At 52.6% G+C, this 25505-nt stretch overlaps 2 protein-coding genes and 1 long non-coding RNA gene across 4 annotated transcripts in view; 1 reads left to right on the plus strand and 2 right to left on the minus strand.

The window, feature by feature from the left end:
• Nucleotides 1–464: 464 nt before the first annotated feature.
• On the plus strand, nt 465–12197 carry AGT (angiotensinogen). Its single transcript, XM_069572215.1, has 5 exons — nt 465–666; nt 5222–6078; nt 8952–9219; nt 10642–10786; nt 11518–12197. Exons 2-5 carry the CDS (start codon nt 5250–5252, stop codon nt 11704–11706), a joined length of 1431 nt encoding a protein of 476 aa, XP_069428316.1. The 5' UTR covers nt 465–666; nt 5222–5249; the 3' UTR covers nt 11707–12197.
• LOC138430201 (uncharacterized) lies at nt 12081–13272 on the minus strand. The gene is made up of 2 exons (XR_011253052.1): nt 13203–13272; nt 12081–12451 (listed from the first exon to the last, which is right to left on the minus strand). It is a non-coding gene; the product is annotated as an uncharacterized lncRNA (long non-coding RNA).
• Nucleotides 13273–15715: 2443 nt separating this feature from the next.
• Nucleotides 15716–25505, minus strand: part of COG2 (component of oligomeric golgi complex 2) — a 43743-nt gene continuing 33953 nt past the window's right edge. Inside the window, exons 12-18 of one of the 2 annotated variants that reach the window (XM_069572217.1) lie at nt 24145–24296; nt 22359–22556; nt 21493–21565; nt 21097–21236; nt 19518–19657; nt 18140–18323; nt 15716–16376 (exon numbers count right to left, since the gene is read on the minus strand). In XM_069572217.1, the coding sequence (XP_069428318.1) occupies nt 16275–16376; nt 18140–18323; nt 19518–19657; nt 21097–21236; nt 21493–21565; nt 22359–22556; nt 24145–24296 (989 nt within the window). In that variant the 3' untranslated portion in view covers nt 15716–16274. Of the gene's footprint in view, nt 16377–18139; nt 18324–19517; nt 19658–21096; nt 21240–21492; nt 21566–22358; nt 22557–24144; nt 24297–25505 lie in introns of both variants that reach the window. The other variant, XM_069572216.1, reaches the window with a different exon arrangement.

Below are 25505 nucleotides of genomic sequence, written 5' to 3' on the forward strand. Positions count from 1 at the left end.
TTGGTGTCTAGTGGTGTCCCCAGATGAATCACTGTTCTCTAGAATGTGCTTTGCTGGGTTGTGTGTGTCTCCATCAGAGGCCTCTCCATGGAGTGGGGACCCAGTGGCTATTTGGACAACCACTGAGCCACTCAAGGCCATGGGGTCAGGTGACCCCCAGGCTACCTGAACAGGGCTTTCTGCTTCCCGCTGGACCCATGAGCCCACATGTTCTTGGGGCCTCTCAGAATCACACCCCAAGGGGGCTCAGTCTCAAGGCTTGGGTGGCTGACCTCAGGCCATCACACCCAGGGGCAGAGATGCATCACAACCCACATGGGATTCTCCCGTGTCCCATAACAGCAGCCCCAGGCCGAGCAAACTTCAGTAAATGTGTAACTTGACTGTGCACCAGTTCACTGTCAGCAGCAACAGTGCATCGATCCCCCTGGATTCCTGGAAGGAGGCCCATCCTGAGAGTCGCCTGGCCTGGCATTTGTCCCTCTAGTTGGGAGGCTGCTGAGGCCCCCACCCCCACGGCCTGGCCAAGTCATGTAAACACCCTCCCCCCGGCCTGAGCACAGGCTGGTCTGGGAACCGCTCCATCCCCACCCCTCAGACATAAATAGGGCCTCGGTGGCCCAGCCAGAGGAAGAAGCCACCCTGTCTTGAGGACAAGAGCGGAAGGTGAGTGGGGGCCCTCTCCATGCACACCCTCCCCAGCTCTCTTCACACAGCTGCCTTGTTTGCTGGTAGGAGAAATCTGGGCGCTCTGGTGGACAGGTATGGGGGAGAGCTGCTGGAAGCCTGTGGCTGAACTGCACCCAGGAACCAGGGGACAGCGCTGACCCGGGCTGCAGGTGGCATTACCAGACTCGGAGGGTGCCTCTCCCCGAGGCACAGGCTGTCCCTCCCCCGAGCGCCCCGAGGCACAGGCTGGCCCTCCCCTGAGCGCATCATGGGTCTCACCAGAGGAACTGCTCCTTTCAGCAGCAGGCAGGCTGGCGGGGTCCTCCGCTCCCTCTGAGCAGGGCTGGGTCCTAGGGGGCTGGCGCAGAAGGAGTCCCCTGGGTCCTCCTCCAGCCCGAGGACAAGCAAGGCTTGTGCAGGCAGTGGAGCTGGGGAGAAGGGCAGGCTCAGTGAGCCTGGGGCTGCGTCCCCACAGGGCTCAGGGGAGCAGTGGTCTACTTCCCTGCCGCTCTTCGGAGGCAGTGCCGGCTCTGGTCCTGGGCTCAAGGCCCGGGTCTGAGCAGTCAGGCTCGTCACTCTGCATCCTGAGCCTCGGTTTGCTTGTCTATAAAATGGAACCAGCGGCAATACCTGGTCTCCCTTTCTCGGGAACTATGCTATAAATTAAGAGTGCTAATACCTGATAGTGCTTTCTAAACTTGAGAATAAACTAAAAAGACACAGTCTTGTTCGAAAGCAGTATAGATCAGTGCCTAAGTGTATGGAGTATGGAGTCCTGGGCTCTGGGCTCGAACACTAGATCTGTCTCTTACCAGCTGTGTGAACTTGAGCAAGTCTCCAAACCTGTCTCTTCATCTGCAGGACAGCATCCTTTAGCCACCACTTGTATTTTTGGGAATGTGGGACACATCAGTAAGCAAAACAGAGCAAGAACCTCAGTCCTACAGGATTTGCATCCGTGTGGGAGGAGACGGCGATACACGCTGAACATAAGACACACATGAGTGACGCAGTGATCAGAGCTGCAGGGGACCAGCGCCACGGGCGGAGAGGCACTGGCGCCGCTCCAGGGCTCTTGCCTGGAGCATCCCAGGGATGGAGGAGCCTGGTGGGCTGCTGTCTATGGGGTCGCACAGAGTCGGACATGACTGAACGATTTCTTTCACTTTTCACTTTCCTGCATTGGAGAAGGAAATGGCACCCACTCCAGGGCTCTTGCCTGGAGAATCCCAGGGACGGCAGAGCCTGGTGGGCTGCCGTCTGTGGGGTCGCACAGAATCGGACACGACTGAAGTGCCTTAGCAGCAGCACCACTGGGAGAGGAGAGGAGGGCAGGGGGAGTGAGTTCAGAGTGCCAGGCGTGGAGGGCCAGTCGAAGGGTGAAATCAGTGGTGGGGAGGCCCAGACAAGAAGGTAGGCTGCTGTGAGGGTTCAGACTTGGCCCCTGAAGTCACTGAAGCTGTGAGCAGCCTTGCACTTGTGTTTGCTACTATCCTCATCAGCCTTGAGCACAAGCCCTGAGATGTAGGAAGCCGTGCAGGAGAGGCTGGTCAAGGGGGAGGCCAGGTGTAGGCAGGTGGAAGAGAAAACCCAAGGCACCGCTGTCAGGCTGGGAAGCTGTGCGCTGACTTGGCACCCAGGCCAGTGAGACAGACCACAACCGAGAGCAAACAACAGCCTCTGTTCTACCTGGTAAATCACCTGAAACGGGGCCTGTGCCTGAAGGAAGCTGGGAGACGGCTGCAATCACCTGCACGGCCCCAGCCCAGGACCCTTAGGCCTGTTCCTGAAGGATTCTCCACACTCAGGCCCCGCCAGTTTCCCCTGGAGAGGTGTCAATGGGCAACTTAGGCCTGCCTGACAGGAAGGCCTATAAAGAGAGAAGTTTCTGTCCTTTTTTTCCGTGTTGTGTAACTCCTTGTGGGAACAGTGGGTGGAGTCAAACAGCTGGGAAGGAGAGTAGGTGGGAGTTAAGGTCAGAGGTCAGAGTTCCCTTGGAAATTTGACACTTAGAGCAGAGAGGGTGCGCAGCGCATGTCAGCCCTCGCCGAGCGGCTGCCGTTGCCGCACCTGCCCAGGCACGCGTGGGTGTGCAGGAGCCAGCTAGGCTTCGAGGCGACCTGGAGTTGGTGGTGATGGACCATAGCTCCAAGGAGGCCCAGGCCAGCTCTGGGAGGGCAGGGGAGAGTGAGGGGGGAATGGGAAGGCTGGGCGGCTACCTGGTAGTACAGCACTCGCCTTCCCTCAAAATGAAGGTGGTGTCATATAGAAGCCGCTAGAGCGCAATGAACCCATAAAGGAATATTTATTCTCTCAGTGACAGCCATCGCGGAAAAAGCCAGCAGAGCCGACCCAGGAGACTTTTCTCCCAGGAGCTCAGCCCACGCCCATTCTCTTGGCTAGAAGTGAGGCTGAGGCAGAGGTGCTGAGCACTGTCCCACCTCACCTGCCCCAGGTGAGGCAGGGAGAGCTTCTACACTGCGGAGGCACGTCTGCGCCTCCTGGGAGAACTGGGCACAGACCGGTGAAATCTGGCTGCTGACGAATGGGCTCGGGCACAGACGACTCGGAGCCCCTCGGGGATCTACTCTGCAGGGCGGGTGCGCGCTAGGGAGGGGGTTGAGACAGGCAGGGATGTCTGGGCTTCCCCAGGTTGAGTCTATGGTGCTTAATTCCAGCTGCAGGTTAGGACTACCGGGAGACTAAAAACCCTTTCTCAGACCCTTCCCAGGGTCACTTAATTAGCATCTCTGGAAGTGAGACTCAGATTGCAATAGTTTCTCAGGCTTTCTGGGTGAGTCCTGTGAGCACTCGGGTGGAGCATAACCTGTGAGAGTGAAGTAGGTTGGAATCGGATCTCTGTTACCTCCTTGCTGTAACATGAGCTTGGGGATGTTTCTCCGTATCCCAGAACTCCCCTTTCTGTGTCTGCAAAGTGGAACAATCTTAGCTCACGTGACACGTTAGGTTGGATAATCTATGGGAAAGAGCCAAACAAATACGAGATCTCCATTCTAAATTACACAACTTGGCTGGGGAAATAAGGGAACATTTCCCACACAGCTGGATTATTTTCTTGTCAGGCTAATTTGTAACACAGGAGAAACCTCTGTGTGAGTTGGTCTTGTATTCCAAAATGGTTTACCACCTACCCTAGGGCTTGGAGCCCCACAAAGACCCTTGCTGCCTCACATTTTGTTCTTTGGGGAAAATTTATAGCCTTGAACAGGTGGGCATATTGGTGTTATAGGCTGCCACTGCAGAGCCACAGACTGGAGTCTTACACAGAAGAAATCTGTATTCTCTTGATTCTGGAGGCCGGGAGTTGACAGGGTTGGTTTCTTCCGAGGCGTCTTTCCTGGGCTTGCAGGTGGTCTCCTGGCCGTCTGCCCCTAATACTTTCATGGGGTTCTCCCTGTGTCCTGATCTCTTATAGGGACACCGGTCAGACCGGATTAATACCCACCCTAAAGGCCTCATTAAACCTAAATTACCTCTTTAAAGACTGTCTCCAAATACAGTCGCAGTTTGAGGCACTAGGGGTCAGGACTTTGTTAACAGAAATAATCAATAAATAATCTATAATAAGAATAGACAACTGTTCTATTTGAGCCAAACTGAGGCCTATCGCAGAGAGACACAGATTCAGGAAGCGCTTGAGTTGTGTTCTACCAGACGAAACACAGAGGGGGCTTATGGAGGCAGGAACTGCAAAATTACGCACGTTGCTTGTCAAGAATTAGGACTGGAACTGGCAAGTAAGGGTATTTGTTAAGCAAGGATTGTTTGGGATTCAAAATGGTTGCATAGTTACAAGGGGAGACCTTGAGACCAGAAGGTTGCAGCTGGCAGCTACGGCTATGGTCTGTTATCGTTCAGAAAACTCAAGTTCTCAGTGATACATGAACATGTCTGAGACAACATCCACATGGCCACCAGCTCCATTTTGGATAAACCAGAATGACTTCTCCATACTTCAGTATGTAAAAATTTCTTCCATCAACTTTGACATATGAATTTTAAAATTTTTGCATAACAACTATCATGATACTTTCTTCACTCAAAGCATTCCTTTAAAAATAAATTAAGATGCTTCCATATTATTCTTTTGTTAAACATGTAATTATTGACTGAAGCATCATACCACTAATTAACAAAGGTAAAAATGTATCAGCCGCTTACATATTCTTGACAAAAGACACCTGCAGTACTTTGTGAAAACATGTGTTTACATTAAAAATAACCCCATTTCGTATTTTTCTTTAAAATCCACAAATGTCTTAATATTCAGACGTGCTTACCACTTTAAAATTTAAACAAAATAAAACACAAACCCACCCCTGCAATAAAGCCCCACAAACGCACAGCTCAGCCCACGCTAGCGTGCTTGCAGCTGGAGCGCCTCTGTAGCTGGCTTTCAGAGAGCGTTGAGCCACCCCTTCTCCTTGAAATGTATGAGACAGGGATAGGTGTCCCATGTGCTGACTGGCTGCAGGGAATATTGCTGGAAGACACGTAATAATCCCCTTTAACTCTTCACAAACTATTTCAGGATAGCAGAAGCAAGTGCCCAGTCAGAGATGGCTCCCGCTGGCCTGAGCCTAGGAGCCGCCGTCCTTTGCCTCTTGGCCTGGGCTGGCCTGGCTGCTGGCGACCGGGTGTATATACACCCCTTCCACCTCCTCGTCCACAGCAAGAGCAACTGTGACCAGCTGGAGAAACCCAGTGTGGAGACACCTGCAGACCCGACTCTCACACCTGTACCCATTCAGACCAAGTCATCCCCAGTGGATGAAGAGGCCCTGTGGGAACAGCTGGTTCGAGCCACTGAGAAGCTAGAGGCTGAAGACCGGCTGCGGGCCTCCGAGGTGGGGCTGCTGCTCAACTTCATGGGCTTCCACGTGTACAAGACACTGAGCGAGACATGGAGCGTGGCCAGTGGGCTTGTGTTCTCCCCAGTGGCCCTCTTCAGCACCCTGACCTCTTTCTACATGGGGGCCTTAGACCCCACGGCCAGCAGACTACAGGCATTCCTGGGTGTCCCTGGGGAGGGTCAGGGCTGCACCTCCCGGCTGGACGGCCGCAAGGTCCTGTCCTCCCTGCAGACCATCCAGGGCCTTCTGGTCGCCCCGGGTGGGGCCAGCAGTCAGGCCAGGCTGCTCCTGTCCACGGTGGTTGGCCTGTTCACAGCCCCTGGCCTGCACCTGAAGCAGCCCTTTGTGCAGGGCCTCTCTTCCTTCGCCCCAATCACTCTCCCACGCTCACTAGACTTGTCCACGGACCCAAATCTCGCTGCTGAGAAGATCAACAGGTTCATGCATTCAGCGACGGGGTGGAATATGGGCAGGCCCCTGGCAGCAGCCAGCCCAGACAGCACCCTGCTCTTCAACGCCTACGTCCACTTCCAAGGTAAGGCCAGCCCTTGGCGGGGCTCTGCCCCTGGCCAGCGCAGGAGGGTGGCAGTCCTCTTTCTGTGTGAACTTACTGTCCAGCATCTCAGTTCCGCTGAGCAGGGCCATGCCTAGAGATGGGCACGGGGGCAGATGAGCAAGCACCAAGCGGCTGCCCCACGGGACTCCTTGGACGAGAATTATCTGAGCATTGGCCTCCCCATCTGCCACCCTACTCTGTGCCACTGCCGTGCTGAACCCTTTAACTTTCGTCATCGGACCCCCTAGAGATGCGGTGAGGAGGTATGACTGCCTTTGTTTACCAGTGACGAAGACTCAGACAGACAAAGTGACCGCTCCTGATGCCACACCCACAAGCACGGGCCTAGTTTCTAAACACATAGCTCGTGGCCCAGCTCCACACACAGAAGGGCTGGGCTCATGTCTGTTGAGGTCAAGGGATCTTGTCCTTGAGAAGTTCACTGTCCCATGCAAAAATATCCAGTTTGTTTGCTGGGATCATTTTCATATTGGGAGAAGGTTATTACCAAAATAATGCGTCACACACAAGATGTTCATTCATTCGGAAATGATGATTGGGGAAGTATTACTTGCAAGAGTCTGAGCTGGTGTTTCAGAGGGGAGAACAGGGAGACAGCACAAACCCCGACTCAGCTTGCTGACTGTGGTTAACCAGAAGGCTGGATCCCACAGGCCAGTGCCTCAGCCCCAGAGCTGAAGGCAAGGTGCTTTGTGCAGGTGCCCGGGGCTCAGGGTGCTCGGGGAAGGCTGTTGCCTGGGAGAGGCCAGAAGGAAGGCTGGGAAACGGTGCAAGACTGCAAAGGTCAGGGCGAGGAACCAGAGCAGGGGCGATTTTGTTTGGCCTGAGCTCAGAGGAAGAGAATGGGATCAGTGTTAGGCAAGGCCAGAGAGATGGGTCAAGGCCAGATTTTGAGACTTTGAATGTGCTAATGGGAGGTTGGAGCTGTGGGTGGCTGGGAGCTGGGCGCCAGGCATTCTGCTCAGAGGTCCCTGGCCTGTGCTATGGGGACTGGAGGCAGGGAGAGTGGTTGGAAGGTTATGCAATTGCTCAGCAAACGGTTCCAGGAACAAGACTCTGAAGCTCTGTGAATGGATGAGTGGGCCAGGGAAGCTGTGTGTGAGGTCCCATCAATATATGCAACAAATAGGACTGAGAGACAAGGACGTCGGCGGCCGGAAGGCAGAACTGTGGGGACGGAGGAAGGTTGACCAAAACACAGTTGTTTTCTTACTCTGACAATAACCTGGAAGTCTGAAAAGCTGCCGAGAAGAGGCAGCAGGCTGCCCCCGGGAGCAGGAGGAAGGTGACAGCCCAGGATCGTACAGACCCCGGCCCTGACAGGTCTTGGGAGCAGCGTCCAGTCAGGGACCACATAGCTGAGGGTGGCTGCACCCCATGTAGGACCGAGGGGGCCCCTGGGCTGAGCCAAGAGTCGCTAACAGGTGCCCAGCAGGAGAGCTCATTGAGAAAGGCCTGCTTCCCAAAAGGCAAAGTCAGAGAGAGCCTCTGGCCCAGAAATGGGCCACACCTGTTGTCCTAACCTGGCGAGATGTTCTTAATCTCTGGATGAGGACAGGATGCTGTCCGATGAGATGAGCAGAGTAGGCGGCAGCTACCCTCGTTTCAGACTCCCATATCTTTTTGGAGGTAGTGTCCTTTTTTTCCCCCATAAACTAACTAACAAGCCTCCTCTCAGTCCCGTGGGCCAGCTTCTTGCGTGCAGCCCCCCTGCAAGCTGAACTTGCCTGAAGACACAGGGATCCCAGGCTAGAGGACAAGGCGGGGCTGGGGACCCTGCCACTCCTGTCTCACAACACCTGGGCGCCCTCCCCAGCTCCCTACTCCCACTCCTCCGAGGACTCACAGCCCTGACTCATTCAGCCACCTCTGTTCAGACCTCCAAGTGCCAGACGTCCGGGGCCACTCCATGAGGGGCTCATCCTCAGCGTCACATTGTTCTCCCAGGAACAACCGCAAAACTGGGCCTTTCAAGGGGCTAGGAAGACTGCAAGGGAGGGGTATGCTGGTGTGCCCAGCTGCTGCTATGGAGACAGCCCAAGTGACAGTGCTTTCAACAATTTGCTCAACAGTAGCCAAGTCAGCTGGCAGCTCAGCTCCTCAAGCCCAAGGCCACAGCCTACTGGCAGGGGTGCTAGCAGAGGGCTTGCCCGTCCCCTCTGGGCCCAGCACAAAGGTTTACACAGCTCACATCCACTGGTCATCCTGGGTCTCGAGCAGCAAGCGGTACCAAGAAACGTGAAGGAATTCTGCACAACGGCACAATGGTGGATACGTCATTGCGTGTTTGTCTAAACCTGTGAAATGTCCAAGAGTGAACTCTGATGTGAACCATGGACTCTGGGTGATGAGGATGTTCGTCAGTGTTAACAAACGCACCATCTAACGGGGCTGGTGGTGGGGGAGGCTGTGTGTTGCTGGGGAGTAGGGGATACACGGGAAATATCTGCACTTTCCTCCTAATTTTGCTGTGAATCTAAAGCTTCTCTAAAAAATAGTGGTTTTGTTTTCTAAAGTGAGCAGGGCAGAGCCCAGGCTTGGGGCCAGGACAGCTCTGGGCCTGAGTTTACCTGGTCTGTGAATAGCGGGGTAGGATTTTCCTCTGTGGGCCTCAGGTTGGGGTCTGGCGTGTTCCACGTTTTCAACATTGGCCGCCGGTGGATTTTGCAGGAGGAAGGCTTTGCTGGGTGCCCTGGGGCTGGTGAAGCTGTGGGGCCAGGAAGGAGGCTTTGGTGGTGCTGGAGGCTTTAGAGGCATCCCTGCCCCTCTGCTCCACCGGAGCCCCGTGCTCTCCCTTACTCTCCCCTTCCTGTCTCCTGCTGGGTCCCCAGGAAAGATGAAGGGGTTCTCCCTGCTGCCAGGGCTCACGGAGTTCTGGGTGGACAACACCACTTCAGTGCCGGTGCCCATGCTCTCCGGCAGCGGCACCTTCCACTACTGGAGCGACAACCAGAACCACCTCTCCATGACCCGCGTGCCCCTGAGTGCCAACGGCTACCTGCTGCTCATCCAGCCGCACCACACCCTCGACCTGCGAAAGGTGGAGGCCCTCATCTTCCAGCACAACTTCCTGACCCGAATGAAGAATCTCTCTCCTCGGTATGGCTCCAGAAACTGCTTGGACCCTCCTGGGCTGCCCCCCAACCCTGGAGAACGGGGATCTGCGTGGGCTGTTCTGCCCAGGGAGTCGGGGGGCATGGGTGGGCAAGGGCACGGTGTCGGCTGAGTCTTGGGGGCCCAGCAGGCAAGGGGGGGGGCGGGTGGGAAAGGTGAGTAGAGGCTTGGGCACCCCCACACAAGCACCCTCTCCAGGCACAGACTCAGCTCTTCTCATCTTCTCTCTCTGAGCACAGAAGAGGCAGGGGAGGAGGCATCCTCTTCCCCATGTGCTGACACTTAGCTGCAGGGTTGGGAGGCCCACATCCAACAGGCCCTCTGCTCTGAGACAGGCACTAAGGGGCACAGGGGGCCTCCTGTGGTCAACACTTGTTAAGTCATTTAAAAAAACTGTGAAAGACACTAACATAAAATCGATCACCTGAGCAATTTTTAAGTGTTTATCAACATGACATCAATACCCTCACGTTTCTGTGCTATACCCTCCATCTTCAGAAACTTTTATCCTTCCCAAACGGGAACTCTGTGCCCGGTGAACACTGACTCCTATTTCCCCTCCCCCAGCCCCTGACCACCGCCCTTCTGCTCCCTGTCTCCGTGTGCCGACTCCTCTGTGTGCCTCCAGCAAGTGGCACGCCATGTAGTACTGGGCCTCTCGTGTTGGGTTATTTCTCTTAGCATTGTGTCCTCGAGGCTCATCCACACTGCATCATGCGTCAGCACTCCCTTCCTTTTAAGGCTCGACAGTATTCCATTGTGTGTATCGCCACCTTCCGTGTGTCCATCTGTCCACTGCAGGGACACTTGGGTCCCTTCTAGCTCTTGGCTCCTGAGAATAGACTGCTACAGACACGGCGTGCTGACAGCCATGTGCGGTCGCTGGAGACTTCTATGGGCTCTCAGGGACGCCCAAGGAAGGCAGGGCTTCTGTGTGGAGGTGAACGCGCCTAAGTGACATGCCCACACAGAGGCTGACCTTGTGCCTGCCCCTCCCCTTTCCCTCCCGCGGGGAGCTCACCACTGCACCGGAAGGTAATAAGACATGACATTACTTTAGAGGACACCATTTGAGAATTACCCACTGAGTACGCTTCAATGCAGCCAGCCGAAAGAAGGAACAGAAGATAGAGCTGACGACTATTCACACCAGCCCCTCAGAGAGCCCACCGCTGAATTCAGCGCCTCCCTTTCGCAGTGTCTCAAAGAACATGGAAGCTTGCCAGTGTACTTACTGCTGAGCGTTTTCCCGAGACACCCTAGCCGAGTGAGCGTGGCGACACTTCCTCGTTCGGGAGCACACGCTTGCTCGTTCGGGAGCACACGCTTCCGGGTCTTCTGTGAGCCCAGCGTGCCCAGGGCCTCACGCTGTGAGACACCCTTGGTAACCATGTGTCGTCTCCCCAGGGCCATCCACCTGACCGTGCCCCAGCTGACTCTGAAAGCATCCTATGACCTGCAGGACCTGCTTGCCCAGGCCAAGCTGCCTACCCTGCTGGGCGCCGAGGCAAACCTGGGCAAAATCAGCGATGCCAACCTTAGAGTTGGAAAGGTACTGGGCGGGTGGCATCCATGCCTGCTGTAGGCTGTGTGCTCGTGGAGTGGGAGGCACCCACGAGAGGGACACAGTGGAGGCTTCACCGAGGGGGTGGGGTGCGGGGTTGGGTAGAGGCAGTTGGGATGGAGAGGAGTGAGCAGGTGGCCAGGAGGCTGTTGGCCCAGGGTGGGAAAGTGGCCAGCGCTCTCTGGGTCTCCCCAAGGACAGCTGCAGAGCAGGGGACCCTCCCCTGCATGTGTTCATGGCTCTGTGCAGCCAGGCCTCGCCTTGGGTCCTCTCCAGATCCCACAGCAGGGTCAGGACTAGGGCCTGGAGAGCAGAGCCTTTAGGCTGGCCGCCGGCCCTGGCACTCAGCTCCTGGCTTCAGGGAAGCACACAGCAGTGGACGGACTGTCCCAGGAGCACAGGGGTGATGCAACCCCATAGCTGAGAAGTGCCTTAATGCTGGGAGGGTGAGACGTGGGGGTGGCTCACAGTCCTGGCCTCGGAGCTCTCTGTGGTGGTAGCAGAGAGGGGAAGCAAGCCCTGGCACACAAGGGGCCAGGGGCCAGACTCCACCTGCCTGGGACAGCAGGGCAGAGTGGAGACGGGCGGGTTTGAGGGACACTTTGGAGAGGAGCCGCCGTGTCCTGTGAGTTGGGTCAAGTGAGGGTGGGCAGGCTGGAGAATGGTCCCCCCTGGGGCCCAGGCCTTCAGGAGTGATGCCTAGGCTCACTGCTTTGCAGGTGCTGAACAGCGTTCTTTTTGAACTGAAAGCAGATGGAGAGCAGGCCCCAGAGTCCGTCCCACAGCCGGCCGGGCCAGAGGCCTTGGAGGTGACCTTGAACAGCCCGTTCCTGTTGGCTGTCCTGGAGAGAAGCTCGGGAGCCCTGCACTTCCTGGGCCGCGTGTCCCGCCCGCTGAGCGCTGAGTGAGGTCGCCACCCCTGTCGGTGCACGCCCCTGCTCGCTTCCACGCGTCCACCTGGAGCTGAGAGCAGCCGCTCCTCAGGAAACGCACACTGGGTACAGTCAGCAGCCTTCGGGGGGTGGAGGACGCCGGGCCTCGAGCCCACATTTTGCACGGGCCATTGCTTCTGATAGAGTTGGAACACGTCAGCTTGACTATGAAACCAAAAATGGTTTCCTTTTTCACTGAGAACAAAATTGGGCATTAAAATTAAAACACCCCTTTCTCATTGCCGCAGGCTTACCTTTGGCTTATTGACGGTGACGATGACCTGCAAGTGGTCCCCCAATGCCTTCCTTTCTCTGGGTTTCTGTTTCCCCTTCCCGATACTTGCGGTTTCTGAAAAACACATTATGAGAAAAACACCAGTGTCTGAATGTATGTTCATCCGTAATCCCTGGCTGATTATCCCTGTGTTACTAATAAATGTCTTGCAACAATAAACAAAACAGAAAAATTCTTTCACTTGGCAGCAGCAGGACAAATATGTGTGAGGTAGTAGCAGGCTGTAGCGTAGCAACATAAGGGCTTTTTAGGGCCTGGGGCCCTGTTTGCATGGGGCTTTCATGAAGGCACAGGTTGTCCTCAGCCTTGTCTGGAGAAGTTCTTGGCGGTGGTGAGCAGCTGCACAGACCTCGCTTGGCAAAACTGGGCAGGGGACAGCTGTCACTCGTCCTCCTGGACCCCCCTGGAGCGCTGTTCACCCTGTGCCTGGAATCGGAAGATGGAGAAAGAAATCTTCACCCATGAACATGGGCGCATGTCCCTCTCAGCGGGGTCCCCACCTTCTAAACCCTGGGAAGGAGGTGGGCCCGTGCTGTTTCCCCCTAACTGTGAAATGGACGGAAAGCACATTCTCTCCCTCGCGCCCATGAATACTCAGAGGACCAAGTAGGCTTGCAGTGCAGCCGCTATCACAGGGGTCAAGGAGCAGGGTGGGGGACAGGGGAGCTGGGAGGCTGCAGGGTGGAAACGGGTGGTGTCTGCGGTCTGCTTGTAGGAGCTGCCCAGTCTGCCCTGGCTGGGCCATGGCAGCTATTCCAAGGGTCTGGCTCGCCCAGAGGGAGCTGTGAGGATGGAGGCAGGGTCTGCACCTGGTCCAAGGCCAGCACAGGCCAGCATCTCAGGCTCTCCCCCCACACACCCAAGTGCCCCTTCTGCAGCTGAAAACCCTCTGCCTAGTTTCGACATCAGAGGCTTCTAGTCTGCTGCGCTGGGCACACAAGGCAGCATGCGATTGCTTAGGAGCAGGGGTTCCAGAGACAGCGGCTGGCAGGAGTCCAGATACTAACCCAGAGCCACTTATTTCGGCTCTCTGGGCCTCCCCATCCTTATTTGTAAAATGGGAAACGCTTGGGTGAATAAATGAATAATAATCACCTTAGTCCGTACAGAGTTCATGACCTCCACCCTGTCTAGAAGCCCTGTTCCACAGAACTACAGCAGGGATTGGGGCGCCTACCTGCGGGCAGCTGTAGCAAGCTGAATAATGGCACCCAGAGCCAGCCAGGTCCCAGTCCCTAGCATCCATGAGCATGAGCTTAGATGGCAAAGGGGGCTCTGCAGACGTGATTAGTCTTGAAATGAGGTAACCCTGGATTGCTGGTGAGCTCTCAGTGCGGTCACAGCCATCACTGTCAGAGGGAGGAACAGAGAGACTGGAAGAGGAGAAAGCATACGTGACTCGGGGCCACAGTGCAAGTTGGGAGCACAGCCCCAAAAAGCTTGAAAGGCAAGGACAGGACCCTCCCATAGAGCCTCGTGGGAGCACTGCCCTGGGAGCCTGTGAGAGGCAGGCCCTCAGGCCTCACCCAGACCTCCTGGGTCACGATGCGCACCTTTATGGGAGGCCCAGGGGTCACACCAGAGTTTAGGGGGCGATGCTCTAAGTGATGCTCAAAGGCTCCCCTCCAAACACAGGCTCCTAAAGGGAATGTGGCTACAGCCAGTCAGGGCTCACCTCTCCTCCAAACACGGGCCCCCAGAAGGGAACGTAGCCACAGCCGGTCAGGGCTCACCTCTCCTCCAAACACAGGCCCCCAGAAGGGAACGTGGCCACAGCCGGTCAGGGCCTGCCTCTCGGATTTAGGGTCTCAAAGGGGCACATGTTCAAATCAGGAGCAGAACCTTTTCAGTGTCTTCTGTAATTCCTAAGACAACTTCAAACAAAAAATGGTCATTTTCAGAATATGTGATTACTGGATTCAGAGCTGCCTGTCAAAAAATAGCCTCCCAGGAAATGCCTTTCTTCATTTGACATATATTTGTGAGGGGCCCACTGAAAGCCCAGCTTTGTGCTGGGTGAGGGGACCCAGCCGGACGAGTTGTCCTGAGTCATAACTGGGGTTTGAAGTTGTCTGCACAGGCCGGGGACGGCACTGCCACGGCACCGGGAAGAAGAGGAAGGTTGGTGTTTCTGACTTTATTTCAGGAAGCAGCTGGCAGCAGACTGATGCACTCGCTGTCCTTGCGGAGCTTTTGTACTGACAACACGAAAGTTGGGTCAGGACACTCATAGCAGCATGGTCTAGATTATTCAACACACAAATATTAACTGTAGAGATTTCTCCTCAGTATTTCCGCAGCAAATCCTGTATCTTCCTGGGGTTGCAGATGCTTACCCAGTAAATACGGTTGCCGTCCAGCAGCCAGTCACCTCCGATCTGGTATTCCTGGTGGGCACGAGCCCTGGCCTGGGGCCAGCCAGGCGCAGCCAGCTCAAGGCCCCATGAAGAACGCCATCAGATCCCAAATCTCTTACTCATTTCACGCCCTAATTTCTGCCCCCCTCTTCTGCAGGTTGGGAAGAGCAGTGCTGGTGACGAGGGGCGGTACACCTGACTGCTGTCCGCCACATTCAGAAACAATCAAGAGAGGTAGAGTGGCTGGAGACAGTGCTGGAGCCCACCTCTGTCCAAGGCTGGACGGCACAGCTGCCGGGGCGGCTGCGCTGGTGCAGAGAGCTCGGCGGGGCCTCAGGGAACAGGTGTGACTCGCAAGGCGATGCAGGGTGTGCCAGGCACCTTGTTATGCTGTTACAGGCTCACCTTGGAGCATGAGGCTGGGGGCACCACAGGCCTTTTCCCTTAGCTTCTTCAGATCCTAGGTGTGTGTGCCAGGCATCCCGGTGCTGAACATGGAGTCCCAGGGTGACCAGCATCCCACTCAGCCTGCAGGTGCCAGCTCAGCAGCTCTCCACTGTACACCTAGCTCTCTTCCCTGTCCTGCCCCTGCCACCCACGTGCCCAGCACCACAGCCTAGCCTGGCGAGCTGGCTCCTCGGACGAGGGCTCAGGCCCTCAGGGTGGGTCCCTCCTGCTGTCTCACTCAGTGTTGCTCCTCTCACCAGCTCCCTAAAACCCAGACACACATCTGTCCCAGGGCAGGGCCCTCCCTGCTAAGATGAGGGCGCCTGTTCTCCAACAGAGAGCGGAGATGCCCGAGCACGCCCCGCTGGGGGCTGGCAGCCTGGACCGGGCCGTGCCCCGCCTGCAGTGCTCACTGCTCTCTGGGGCCCTGCTCCGCTCCCTCCCGCTTCTCCACTTCCATCTTGTCACTCCCGCCAGCTCCCAGGCCTGCTCGCTCCCTTCCCTGTCACTGATTCCTTCTCTCCCCCTACAGTTAACCCAGAGGAGGAGGTGCACCTGCCCTCATGTCAGTGTGGGGCTGAAGGGGCAGAGCCGAAGCCACGCCAAGTGCTCTGCACTCGAGTGTGAATATGGGGGCGAACAAAGCGACCACATGCTTCCAGTGCCGCCTCCCAACACGCCCAGCTCGCCCGCTTCTCCCGCACGTGGGGGCAGGTTGCTAGGAAGGGGTCCTGCTGACTTCAGCGGGAAGGTGTATTGGGTTGCCCTCCCGCAGCCCAGACCTGCCACATACCCGAAGGGCACCCCATGATGGACAGGACCCTGCAGGTGCGAAGGAGACGGGACGTGGCATCTGACTGCGGAATTCACACATAAGAGGTGCACATGCTTTGGCAGACTCTTTTATTTAGGAACCTGACCCCCCTGCTGCTTCTTGCTGTTGACAGAGGTCTAGGCGATGAGCACTGTTCTCAACACCTAGCGGGAGAATGGAAAGCCACCAGTATAGCTCCATCTAGAAAGGCAGTGAGTCATCACAGGGAAGGGTGTTGGCATAGAGTAGGCACCCCTCTGCAGCCAGTCACTTCAAACTGCAGGACCAGAAAGATGACTTTTTATATTCATACCTACATGTATTTACTTCAATCATATTTTAGAAATCATCTCTTCCACCCTAAGATTTACAATAAAAATAAAATAATTTGCTCTGTAAACTATAGTAGAAAGGTTCAAACATCTTAAAATGATCTTCCATACAACGGAAAAAGCTTCTGCATTCTTTTTGAGTGAAAGAAGACCCAAGGGCGCTGAGGGAAGCTGCCCTGGCGCACTTTCGGGGACCAGCGGATGTGCGTCCCCGCTGCAGCCTGAGAGAGAACAGAGCCGCTTTCTTCCCTGCAGGCGTGAGGTCCAACTTTCTATCCCCCTGGGCTCTTCCAAGATGCTTAAGGCTGCTCCGCCGTTGCCTGGTCCTTGGCAGCGGCAACGAGCTCTGCAAGAGCTGGAAAGCTTCTTATGTCCTTTGTTTGCAGGCCCATCTTTTCTATCTGTAAAGGCCACGGGAATGAATCAAGTTAGCTGAATGTGGAAGAGACCCTTACAAAGCAGAAAACAAGATATCCACCCTTACCTCACCCTCCACTAAACCAGAAAAAGGCAGTTTCCTGAAGACTGGTACAATAATTTTTTACTTTCAAATAAATGAAGTAAAAAAGTGTACTTATAACATTTATTTCTGGAGGTCATTCTAACAAGTCAGTGTCAATTTATCTCCATTCACTAAATCATCCTCTCACCAGGATAAGAGCCTCTCTTATAGGCTGAAAGAAAATTCACACTAAGAAAAGGAACTTTTTAAGTACAGAATTCTCAAAAAACGACTTGTCTGAGGTCTTAAGCTCTTAGCATATCATTAACAACTTTTCTTAGAAACAGCTCTGGCGCAGCAGGCACACGGCAACAGGGCTGCAGCGCGGCGTTCGTCACCCTTTATTCCACGCTGCCACCAAGCACACGTGCGCCCACGCACAGCAGAGTCTGGAAAACCCCAGACCGACTATGTCGCCTCTGCTGGCGTGCTGTGGCTTGCCTGGGGGCTGGGAGGAGCCCACCTCCCTGTTCTTTTGCTTATTTGCTCTTCATTGGTCCATGACCAACTTTCCGGCCCATAAAAAGACTTTAAGTTTCTCTGTGAAATAGAGTAAGTAAACAGAAGAAGGTAATAGACTTTCTGCCAGGATGTCCCTGTAAATCCACCTGAAAAGGGAAAATCTGGATCTTCAGTGGTGACACTGAGTCGTAAGAAAGAGGGACTAGAAAATCAAGCGTCTTGTGATGGGAACGTTATGACGCCACTTCTTCTCCAGCAAAAAGGTCTTCCTGACGGCCCGGCGGTCAAGGATCTGCCTGCCGATGCGAGGGACGTGGGTTCAGTCTCTGATCCAGGAAGACCCCACATGCCTCAGAGCAACCGAGCCCACAAGCTATGACCTCCGAAGCACCACGGGCCTCAGAACCTGTGCTCTGCCCCAGGAGGAGCCGCTGCCTGAGAAGTGTGTGCTACGGCCAGGAGCAGCTCCGCTTGCCACAACGAGGGAAAGCCCGTGAGCAGCAGCACAGACCCAGTGCAGCCAAAAATGAATGAATGAACCATTTTTAAAAAGGTCTTTCTTGAGGATTTATTGCTACAGAAAACCTAAGCAGTTGAGAAAGCCAGTTTCTGAACATTCAAAAGTTTGATATTCAGTAAGGATGGAAGGCCCTGCGTAGGATCCACACTTGCCCACAGGTGATGGTACCTACGTGAATGTGCCCCCATCCACTGTGTGAGACCAAAATTTATGTTTTATAGAAAACCTAAAAACCACAGGCAGGGAGGCAAAGAAACCGTGCTGAGATGATTTCTCAAGCACCACATGGAGAAATCAGTGGCCTAATGCTTCTCTAGTTATTCTAAAGCCAAACTAACAAATACCTCAAAAGATCCTCAGCACCCAGCACCAAGGCCATATCAAGCTTGTTTCAGGCACTGGACCGAAAGGACACCACCTCTGCCTACGGGCTCACGTCCCAGCAGCTCTGGGAACAGGAGCACCAGCGAGCCAACAGAATGCCAGTTCACTGGGCTCACAGAGTCTGCTTTTCCCTTCTCATATCGCTGGGCGCACAGCCTCTTCCTTAAGCGTCTGGGGCCCTGGTCCTCTCTTCTAGCACCGGAACGAACTTTTGGTCTCTCCCAGTCATCGCCCGGTGCCTGCTGGGCCCCTGGAATGCAGCCAGGCCCCTGGAAGGGCAGCGGCGCGCGAGTCACCTGCTCTCCTAAATACGCAACGTCCAAGGCCAGCTGCAGTCGGATCTTGTCATCATCGCTCATGCCACCGCCACTGAGGCCAGCCGGGCTGGCGGGAGTGGCTCTCCTGGCTTGCTTGAGCCTCTTCAGGCTTTCCTCCATCTTCCTCACAGAGCTCAGGACGTCCGACACGGTCTCATAGTACCTTGAACACAAGACAGAGTGGTCAAAGAGAGGTGGTACCAAACACACCCCCGAGCTCGGAGGACCAGCAAAGGGATCTGTCTACTTAAAAACTCAATTCCAATAGGAGATCAGCCACGGCAAGTACTGTTTAAGACTGAAAGGAAAACAGGGTTTTGACTCTCTAGCATTGTATTCCCTCAGAATTTAAGAACTATGTATATGATTTTTGTCTAAAATGTCTGTCCTGAACACTAAGAGAAATCACAGGCCAAAGTCTTTCCTATATCAAGGCTGAACAGCAGCTCAATTCACAAATGTAATTAGCAAATTCATTTACAATCAGTTCTAGGAACAGCTTATCTTTTTTAAAGAGTAAAAAGCATTTCAAAAATTTTAAAGAAAACTAATTGCCTTCAAAATGATTTCCAAATTATAAATGAGATATATTTCAAAATTTTAGTTACAAGCTGGTTACCTGGCATTTAGAATACATTTGCCCATAGAAACTGCATTGTAACTCGTTGCTGTGTTCTAAATTAACTCACAAATGCTGCTTAATTCATAAGCAGTAGGAAGAAACAAAGTATTATTGCAAAATTAATAATTAAAATTCAACAACAAAATCAAATAATATATTTTGATGTAACTCAATGCTGGATTTGGGGAAAATAGTTGGCTGAACTAGAACTGAAGAGACATTCAACCAGAGAAGACCTGCTCTGGCCTCATCAGCCTGAGGATCTGACAGCAGTGCTCTAAGAGTTATAACTGCGCTTCACAATGAACACGTTTGCTCCCCTGATCACCCTGGTTGTCCCAGGGCAAGTCTGCTGACCATCGGCAGGACTGGGGCCACAATGGACCGGCAGAGTTGAGGAGAAAGGACCTGAAAGGAGAAAGTGCGCCTAGATTTGCAGAGCACTCCTACATGAAGTGACATCAAGGGCAGCCAAAGGCAGCGCGCTCAGGGGGACGGTGGCCTATGCCTGGGTCCCGCAAGGTGTGAGAGCTGCGGGAGGCGGGGCTGGCGGGGCTGCAGGCCAGGCAGAGCCTTGGCTGGGGTGGAGTGAGCACAGATGGGAAGCGGCTGGGTGCCCACATCCAGCCTTGTCCAGTGATGAGGCCACAGACAGCAACTTGTGATGGCCCCAGTGATCTCTGACTTAGGACTTTTCTAAGAAAGTCCAGAATAGTCTACTTGTAAGTTACTTACTTATGCGTGCTCTCAGAGAGGGTGGCTTCTAACCATTGCTGAATCGTGGCTTGCTTGAGCTTGTCCTTGTGCCCACTCTGAAGCTGGTACAGTGGCTTCAGAGCGCTGTCCACGTAAGAGGAGGCTGTCACGGGCACCTCCTGGGATAATGTTGGTAGAGGTTAAAGATGAACAGAAAAAGAGAAAGTTAAGTTACTCAAAAACCTCATGTTCCAAAGGACATTACTCAGGTACCAGTTTCGAGACACATACAAGTGCTGTCTACAGCAAGATCCTGGGGACCAAGAGGGAGCCACGGAGGGTGGTGTCCAGAGCTGCTGGACTCAGGCGCCCTGACCTTGTGTCCACACGGATCGCCTGGCCACCTCAGTAATTCCAGGTCTGACTTTGTGTGTGTTCTGGGCAGGAGGTGAGTGGGGCCAAGTTTTGAGACCATGCATTTATAACAAGCTAAGACTTTTCTTAATTTTGGTTTCTTCATCTGTAAATAAGGGCACTGATCCTCACTTCACAGGACGGATGACAGTATAACGTGTTTAGTACAGTGCCTGACCCAGAGGCAAGCACTTGGTAAATATGATAACACCCTGCTGATGAAAAAGGGAAAGCTGGTAGATTCCTAAAGAAGAAGTGATGAACTTGGAAAACTAACATAGGTCTGTCTCTCCCACTTCAGACCAGAACATCAGATTAGATACTCTTGCTGATGTCCCCAGGAGTGGGAATTCTGCTATACGCCCTAGGTTTTAAAAGGAAAAGGAGAACAGCCACAGAGATGAGCTCGTCTCGTCTCAGGACCCAGCCCAGCCACTCCCTGCATCCAGAGCTACAGGGGAGCTGCAACACCAGCAGCAGCCAGGCCCCACACCGGTGTGTGTGTGTGCAAACGGCAGGGGTACTCCAGAACGGCGCAGCGCTGAGGACGCCTTCATAGCTCCTGAGAATGAGTTTAGTTGCAAATTAAAGTCCAACTTTACAACCAGGAGAAGAGAAAATTAGAAGGAAAATAAGAACTAGCAAGAATGAAATGAGTATAAACAGTTGAAAATGAGAGTTCTAGAGAAAGATTGAAACACTCTGAAAACAAATCCCCAATTCCTATTCCACAAAGTGAAGACAAAGGAGAATCTGACTTTGGATACCAGTATAAGCTCAATTTTTCACTTCATAAATACCTTTAATATCTTTTAATGTAGCTTTTTTATACCATATCCAGTAAAAGACAGAAGCAGGTACTTCCAATGGCAATATAAAGGAAACAAGGTAAATTCAGATCTTCTCAAACATAGAATATGAAGCCCAAAAGAAGTGCAGGACTTAAAATATTTTATTAAAACGCTTTCTTCGAAAATACTATTTTTCCTCAAGGCCCAAAGTCCATACTGCCTAAGTCCAGCTACCTAAATTATGTTTGTGCCCAGGCCCTGGCCATCTACTGAGGAGCCTCCTTCTCACAATTGAATGAGATGGAGTCTCCCCTGGAGAACCTATTTCTATTCTCACTTAACCATTTCTTCCCTCCTGGCCTTCCTGATACATATTTCCCCACCTCAAAATGCTTTTCAATGAGTGCACTGACCTTATTGGTTCTTCGGTACAGCCTGGGAACCTCCAGGGCACTTTTCAGATGACTAAAGCAAGACTCACTTAAGTCCTGGGTGATTTTCTCACTCAAGGCAGGTACACAGGCAGACAAAGACAGCTGGGAGTCCTCCAGGGCTGCTGCGGAGATGGAAAGGTGTGTTTTATCACTCTATTCAGGCTCAGGCCTAAAGAGAGTATACAATAAACCAAATCGAATCAAATTAAATTAAATATCTCATTCAGAGAAGTTACAAATCACAGAACAGAATACAGAAACAACCAAGAATTTCGACCAGAAAAAACTGTTAATTAAATATATCTCAGTCTCTAAAATTCTATTTTAAGTTATTTCTTATTCAAGGATTTGCTGAATCTAAAGATTCATTTTTACCTGAGATGGAAGAAAAATTCTTAAAGCCCATCACTTCAAGTTTTGGCTTGATTGTTTCTAAGAGTTCTGGAAGCTGAAATAAATATGTACTTTATATATTCAGTTACTTTTTATTAATCAAAGGAAGAGGCAATTCTATATGCACCTACAACTCTAGAATGTTATTAATTAATGATAAAACTAAACTCAGAACTTTCAATAACTTTCATCAGAAGAAAACAAAATTCTTAATTAATGCTTTCACTAGACAATAATTCAACCACAAGGAAAATCAAATTTTCACGGCTATTAACACTATTCTGTAGCTCCCCTCGATACCAAAAACACCTTATGATAAAGACCATGTTTTTGCTCAACACATACAGTATTTGTCCAAGCACCACAAAACACTTAAGCCTGAAAAAAGCAGAATTACGTATCACAACACTTAAGCACGTTCTGTTCTAAAACAAAGTCCTGTTAATGGTAAAAGCAAGAACATGAAACCTATGTGGACAGAACAGGAAGACGTTGTAATAGTTCAGCACTTTCAAAGTATAAGTACTGGGTAAGGAGACTAGAAATAATTAGAATCCAACCCATTAAAGACCATGGCTCCACAGAGCAAGCTAACGAGGGCCTGGCTTGCTCCTGGCCTGTGGCGTCACTGCTCAGGGGAAGCCAGGGCTCCAGGCAGGCACGCTGTAGACAGGCTGCTACCCAAGGAGGAGAGCACGCCAGTCAGGGGGTGGAGGCAACACCGGAAGGGAGGAAAATGGATGCTCCCTCTCAGGGGCCCTGGGCCCACAAGTCTAAACCCCATGAGGCCAGACAGTGAGAACACGGAACCCCACATTTAGAATCCTCCACAACAGAGGCTCGCCCACCTGCTCCTGAAGCCTGTCCAGGTCTGTGACCACATAGACAAGTTGAGTGCTGGAAATGGAAACAATGGGCTTCGTTTCAGACGGGCCACTTGCTTGGTCTTCGCAATTTCCTTGGGTGATAGAAAGCTCTTTGCTGCCAGTTACCAAAGGCTTTTTAATATCCTTAGCACTTTCATTAGAGATGGGCCTGAGTAAAAGCTGAAAAAAGATTTCAGTGATAAAATGTTTCCACCTGCGAGATACACGAGCATGTAACTCAACACAAAATGCCAGCTGTCCACAAAGCATTAAGCGAAAGCTGGCTCAGGCGAGGGCACCACACCCTGTCCCTCCAGGTGGGCATGAAACCAGGAGCCGGGCACACCTGGACCCTGCGTGCATTTCCCGCCTGGACTGAAGCAACAGCCAGAAACAGAGCAAGAGGCCCCAAACTAAAGGAAAAGTAAGACCTGGAGCCTCATAGGTTTTAGAAAGTAAACAATTTACTGTATTTGCTTGAAAAATTATTATCATAAGGGTAAAAAGTCTCAACCTCAGTTATGCTTCCAATAATACAGACAACATACGTGTTCTCTGCATATGAACACGTATGTCATCTGCATTGCTGCAAGGGAAAAAACCTGAGAAGAGCACTCGCATCGAGGAAAGGACGGAGTATTCTAGGTGTAAGAATGATCACTGGCTGGCATCTTGCTGGGGATGCTGAGGCAAGCCCAGGCCTCACAGAATCGTATAGAGTCCACGGTGTCCCAGGAACTGCACGATCTTTGTGAACAGGTTCACAGGGCAGGGTGCTCTATTGAGACCCCTCTGAGCAGAGGGAGGCAGAGGAGGAAGAGGAGAGGAACTTGGATGGAGCACCATTATCTGCTGGGCACCCTCGTTATCACTTTGCTGGGCAAGAAATCTCTTTACTCCTCACAACAAGCACATGTAGAAGCTGTTTTCCTATTTTACAGATGAAGAATCTGAGATTCAGCCAATTTCCCTAAGACCACGAAATTAAAGAGCAGCAGCGCCAAGGTCTGACTTTGACTTGAAGCTGTGCTTTTTCCACTGAGACGCTTCCTCCAGCTGACAGAGGGCCTCCATGTCCGCGGATGATGGCTTCTCCGTGTCATCTTTCCTAAACTGCTCACGCTCTCTTAGACCCATCACCTTGCACTGGCCAGGGTGTGTGTCTGTCACTGAGCTGTCCGTGCAGCAGGCATCTCTGAGACCTGGAGCGGACCGGCTGGGGCCGGACGCTCAGCACTGGACCCCACGAACGCTGCTGTGGCTTTATGCACAGAAACTAACCAATCATCGAGGCCATGTGGGTGCCTAACACACCCAAGCTGAAAAGGGCTTCTGAGACAAAGGGAAGATTAATCAATTGCACGACCTTCTAATCTCAGCCATTTGGCGTTTTTAAATTTCCAAATATTAAGGAAAAAATATGCATATTTTTATCATCTTCATTGAAACGATCATCTCTGTTTTATGGTGCCTCTCTATTGGAGGCACCATACAAAGATTCCGGTTTTCCTGCGGGAAAACAAGGTCAAGGCGGTGCTTTTCAAAAAGACAAAGCAATGAATGTGCGGCGACTGACGCCCCTAAAGGCCACGCAAACAAGAGTGAGAAGGACATCCAGTGAAAAGGACAGAAACTTCGGAAGTTGGACTACAGCCCTTGCATCAACCTCTCATGACCACACGGGCTTTAAAACTCTTGGCACGTTTAGCTTAACCTATCTGTAACTCATTTCAGTCTTGATTAGGGATGAGCACCAGCCAGCCCTCACCTCCTTGACAAATACGGAGTACCGGGCCAGAATCTGCAGCGTCAGCCTCCACAGACGATGCGCCAGCAGCGGCAAGAACATCTCATCAGACCAGCACCTCTGAAGGCTGCTCCACGTCCTATGAGAAGCCAAAAGGCGATACGAGCTCCCAGCTAGAGGTAAAAACGCACAGTTAAGGAGCCGCAGCAGAAGGTCTAACAGCTAAAATCTTCAATGGACACGCCAAGAGTGAAGCCGATGACATTCTGAGGAATCCTATGAGGTCAGCAAAGCTCTAGGGAGGCGGCGTGCACAGCCAAGAGGCCATAACGTGGACACATCCCTGCCTCTCTCCTGTAACGCTGTCTTCCAATCTTATATGACTCCTTCTCCCAGGCATTTGACACATATTAAACATACATAACAATCAGAAATAATCAGTTAACAGGTACTTTATAATAAATCAGCAAATGCGAATTGGAGTGGCAATCACTTGCAAGGGTTTAATCTTTGGTTTTGAATTTGTCCTGTCTTCTCTTCCACTCCTGAATATGCTATTTAAACATAGGAAGTCAATTACACATGGCTACTTTTGCAAAGACAGCTGAAAATAAACTTTTGAGGCTAAAAGAGCGCAGTTTAGATGGAACTTGGCTCCACAAAAGGGAGCACAGTGGAGTGGAGCTTGGTGGCCCCAGGAACAGACACCTAGGTGAGCAGTCACCAGGGACGCCTAAGACATGACTAGACGCAGACATGTCTGCGAAGCACAGGCTGAGCCCAGCCGCCTGCCCACTGTCCCAGGGCTGGGCCAAGGGCTCTGGAGGCCTGAGGCAACAGTCTGGGCTGAGTCGTCCTCTGCAGGGAAGGGTCATTCTGATCCTTTACCTCAGCTTGAGAGGGGAGCGGAGGGTGGCCACATGGCTACAAAAATGCTGTCACTTGAGCATAGCAGGGGTTATATCCCCTTGACACACTATATCCAGAAGCGAAAATGTGGCCTCCTTCCCGTGTTCTTAAAGCACCCTTTACATCGTCTCTATACAGCCAGAAGCTCTATAAACCTTTTTTTTAAAAAAGAAGTTAAACCCTATCTTCAGGGCCTAACTCACTTCCCTCGTGGCTCTGATGGTAAATAATCTGCATACAAGGCAGCAGACCTGGGTTTGATCCCTGGGTCAGGAATGCCTGCCCACTCCAGCAATCTTGCTTGGAGAATTTCATGGACAGAGGAGCCTGGTAGGCTACAATCCATGGGGTTGCAAAGAGTCGGACACGACTGAGCGAGCAACACTACTGGAAGACAGCAAAAGGTCAAGGTGCTCCCAGGGTGCTCAGGCCGCCAAGAAGACTTGGCGAATGGAATTAACCCACTTAATGCT

Source organism: Ovis canadensis, chromosome 25, assembly GCF_042477335.2.
Source record: "Ovis canadensis isolate MfBH-ARS-UI-01 breed Bighorn chromosome 25, ARS-UI_OviCan_v2, whole genome shotgun sequence".
In the NCBI taxonomy this organism is placed as follows: domain Eukaryota; kingdom Metazoa; phylum Chordata; class Mammalia; order Artiodactyla; family Bovidae; genus Ovis; species Ovis canadensis.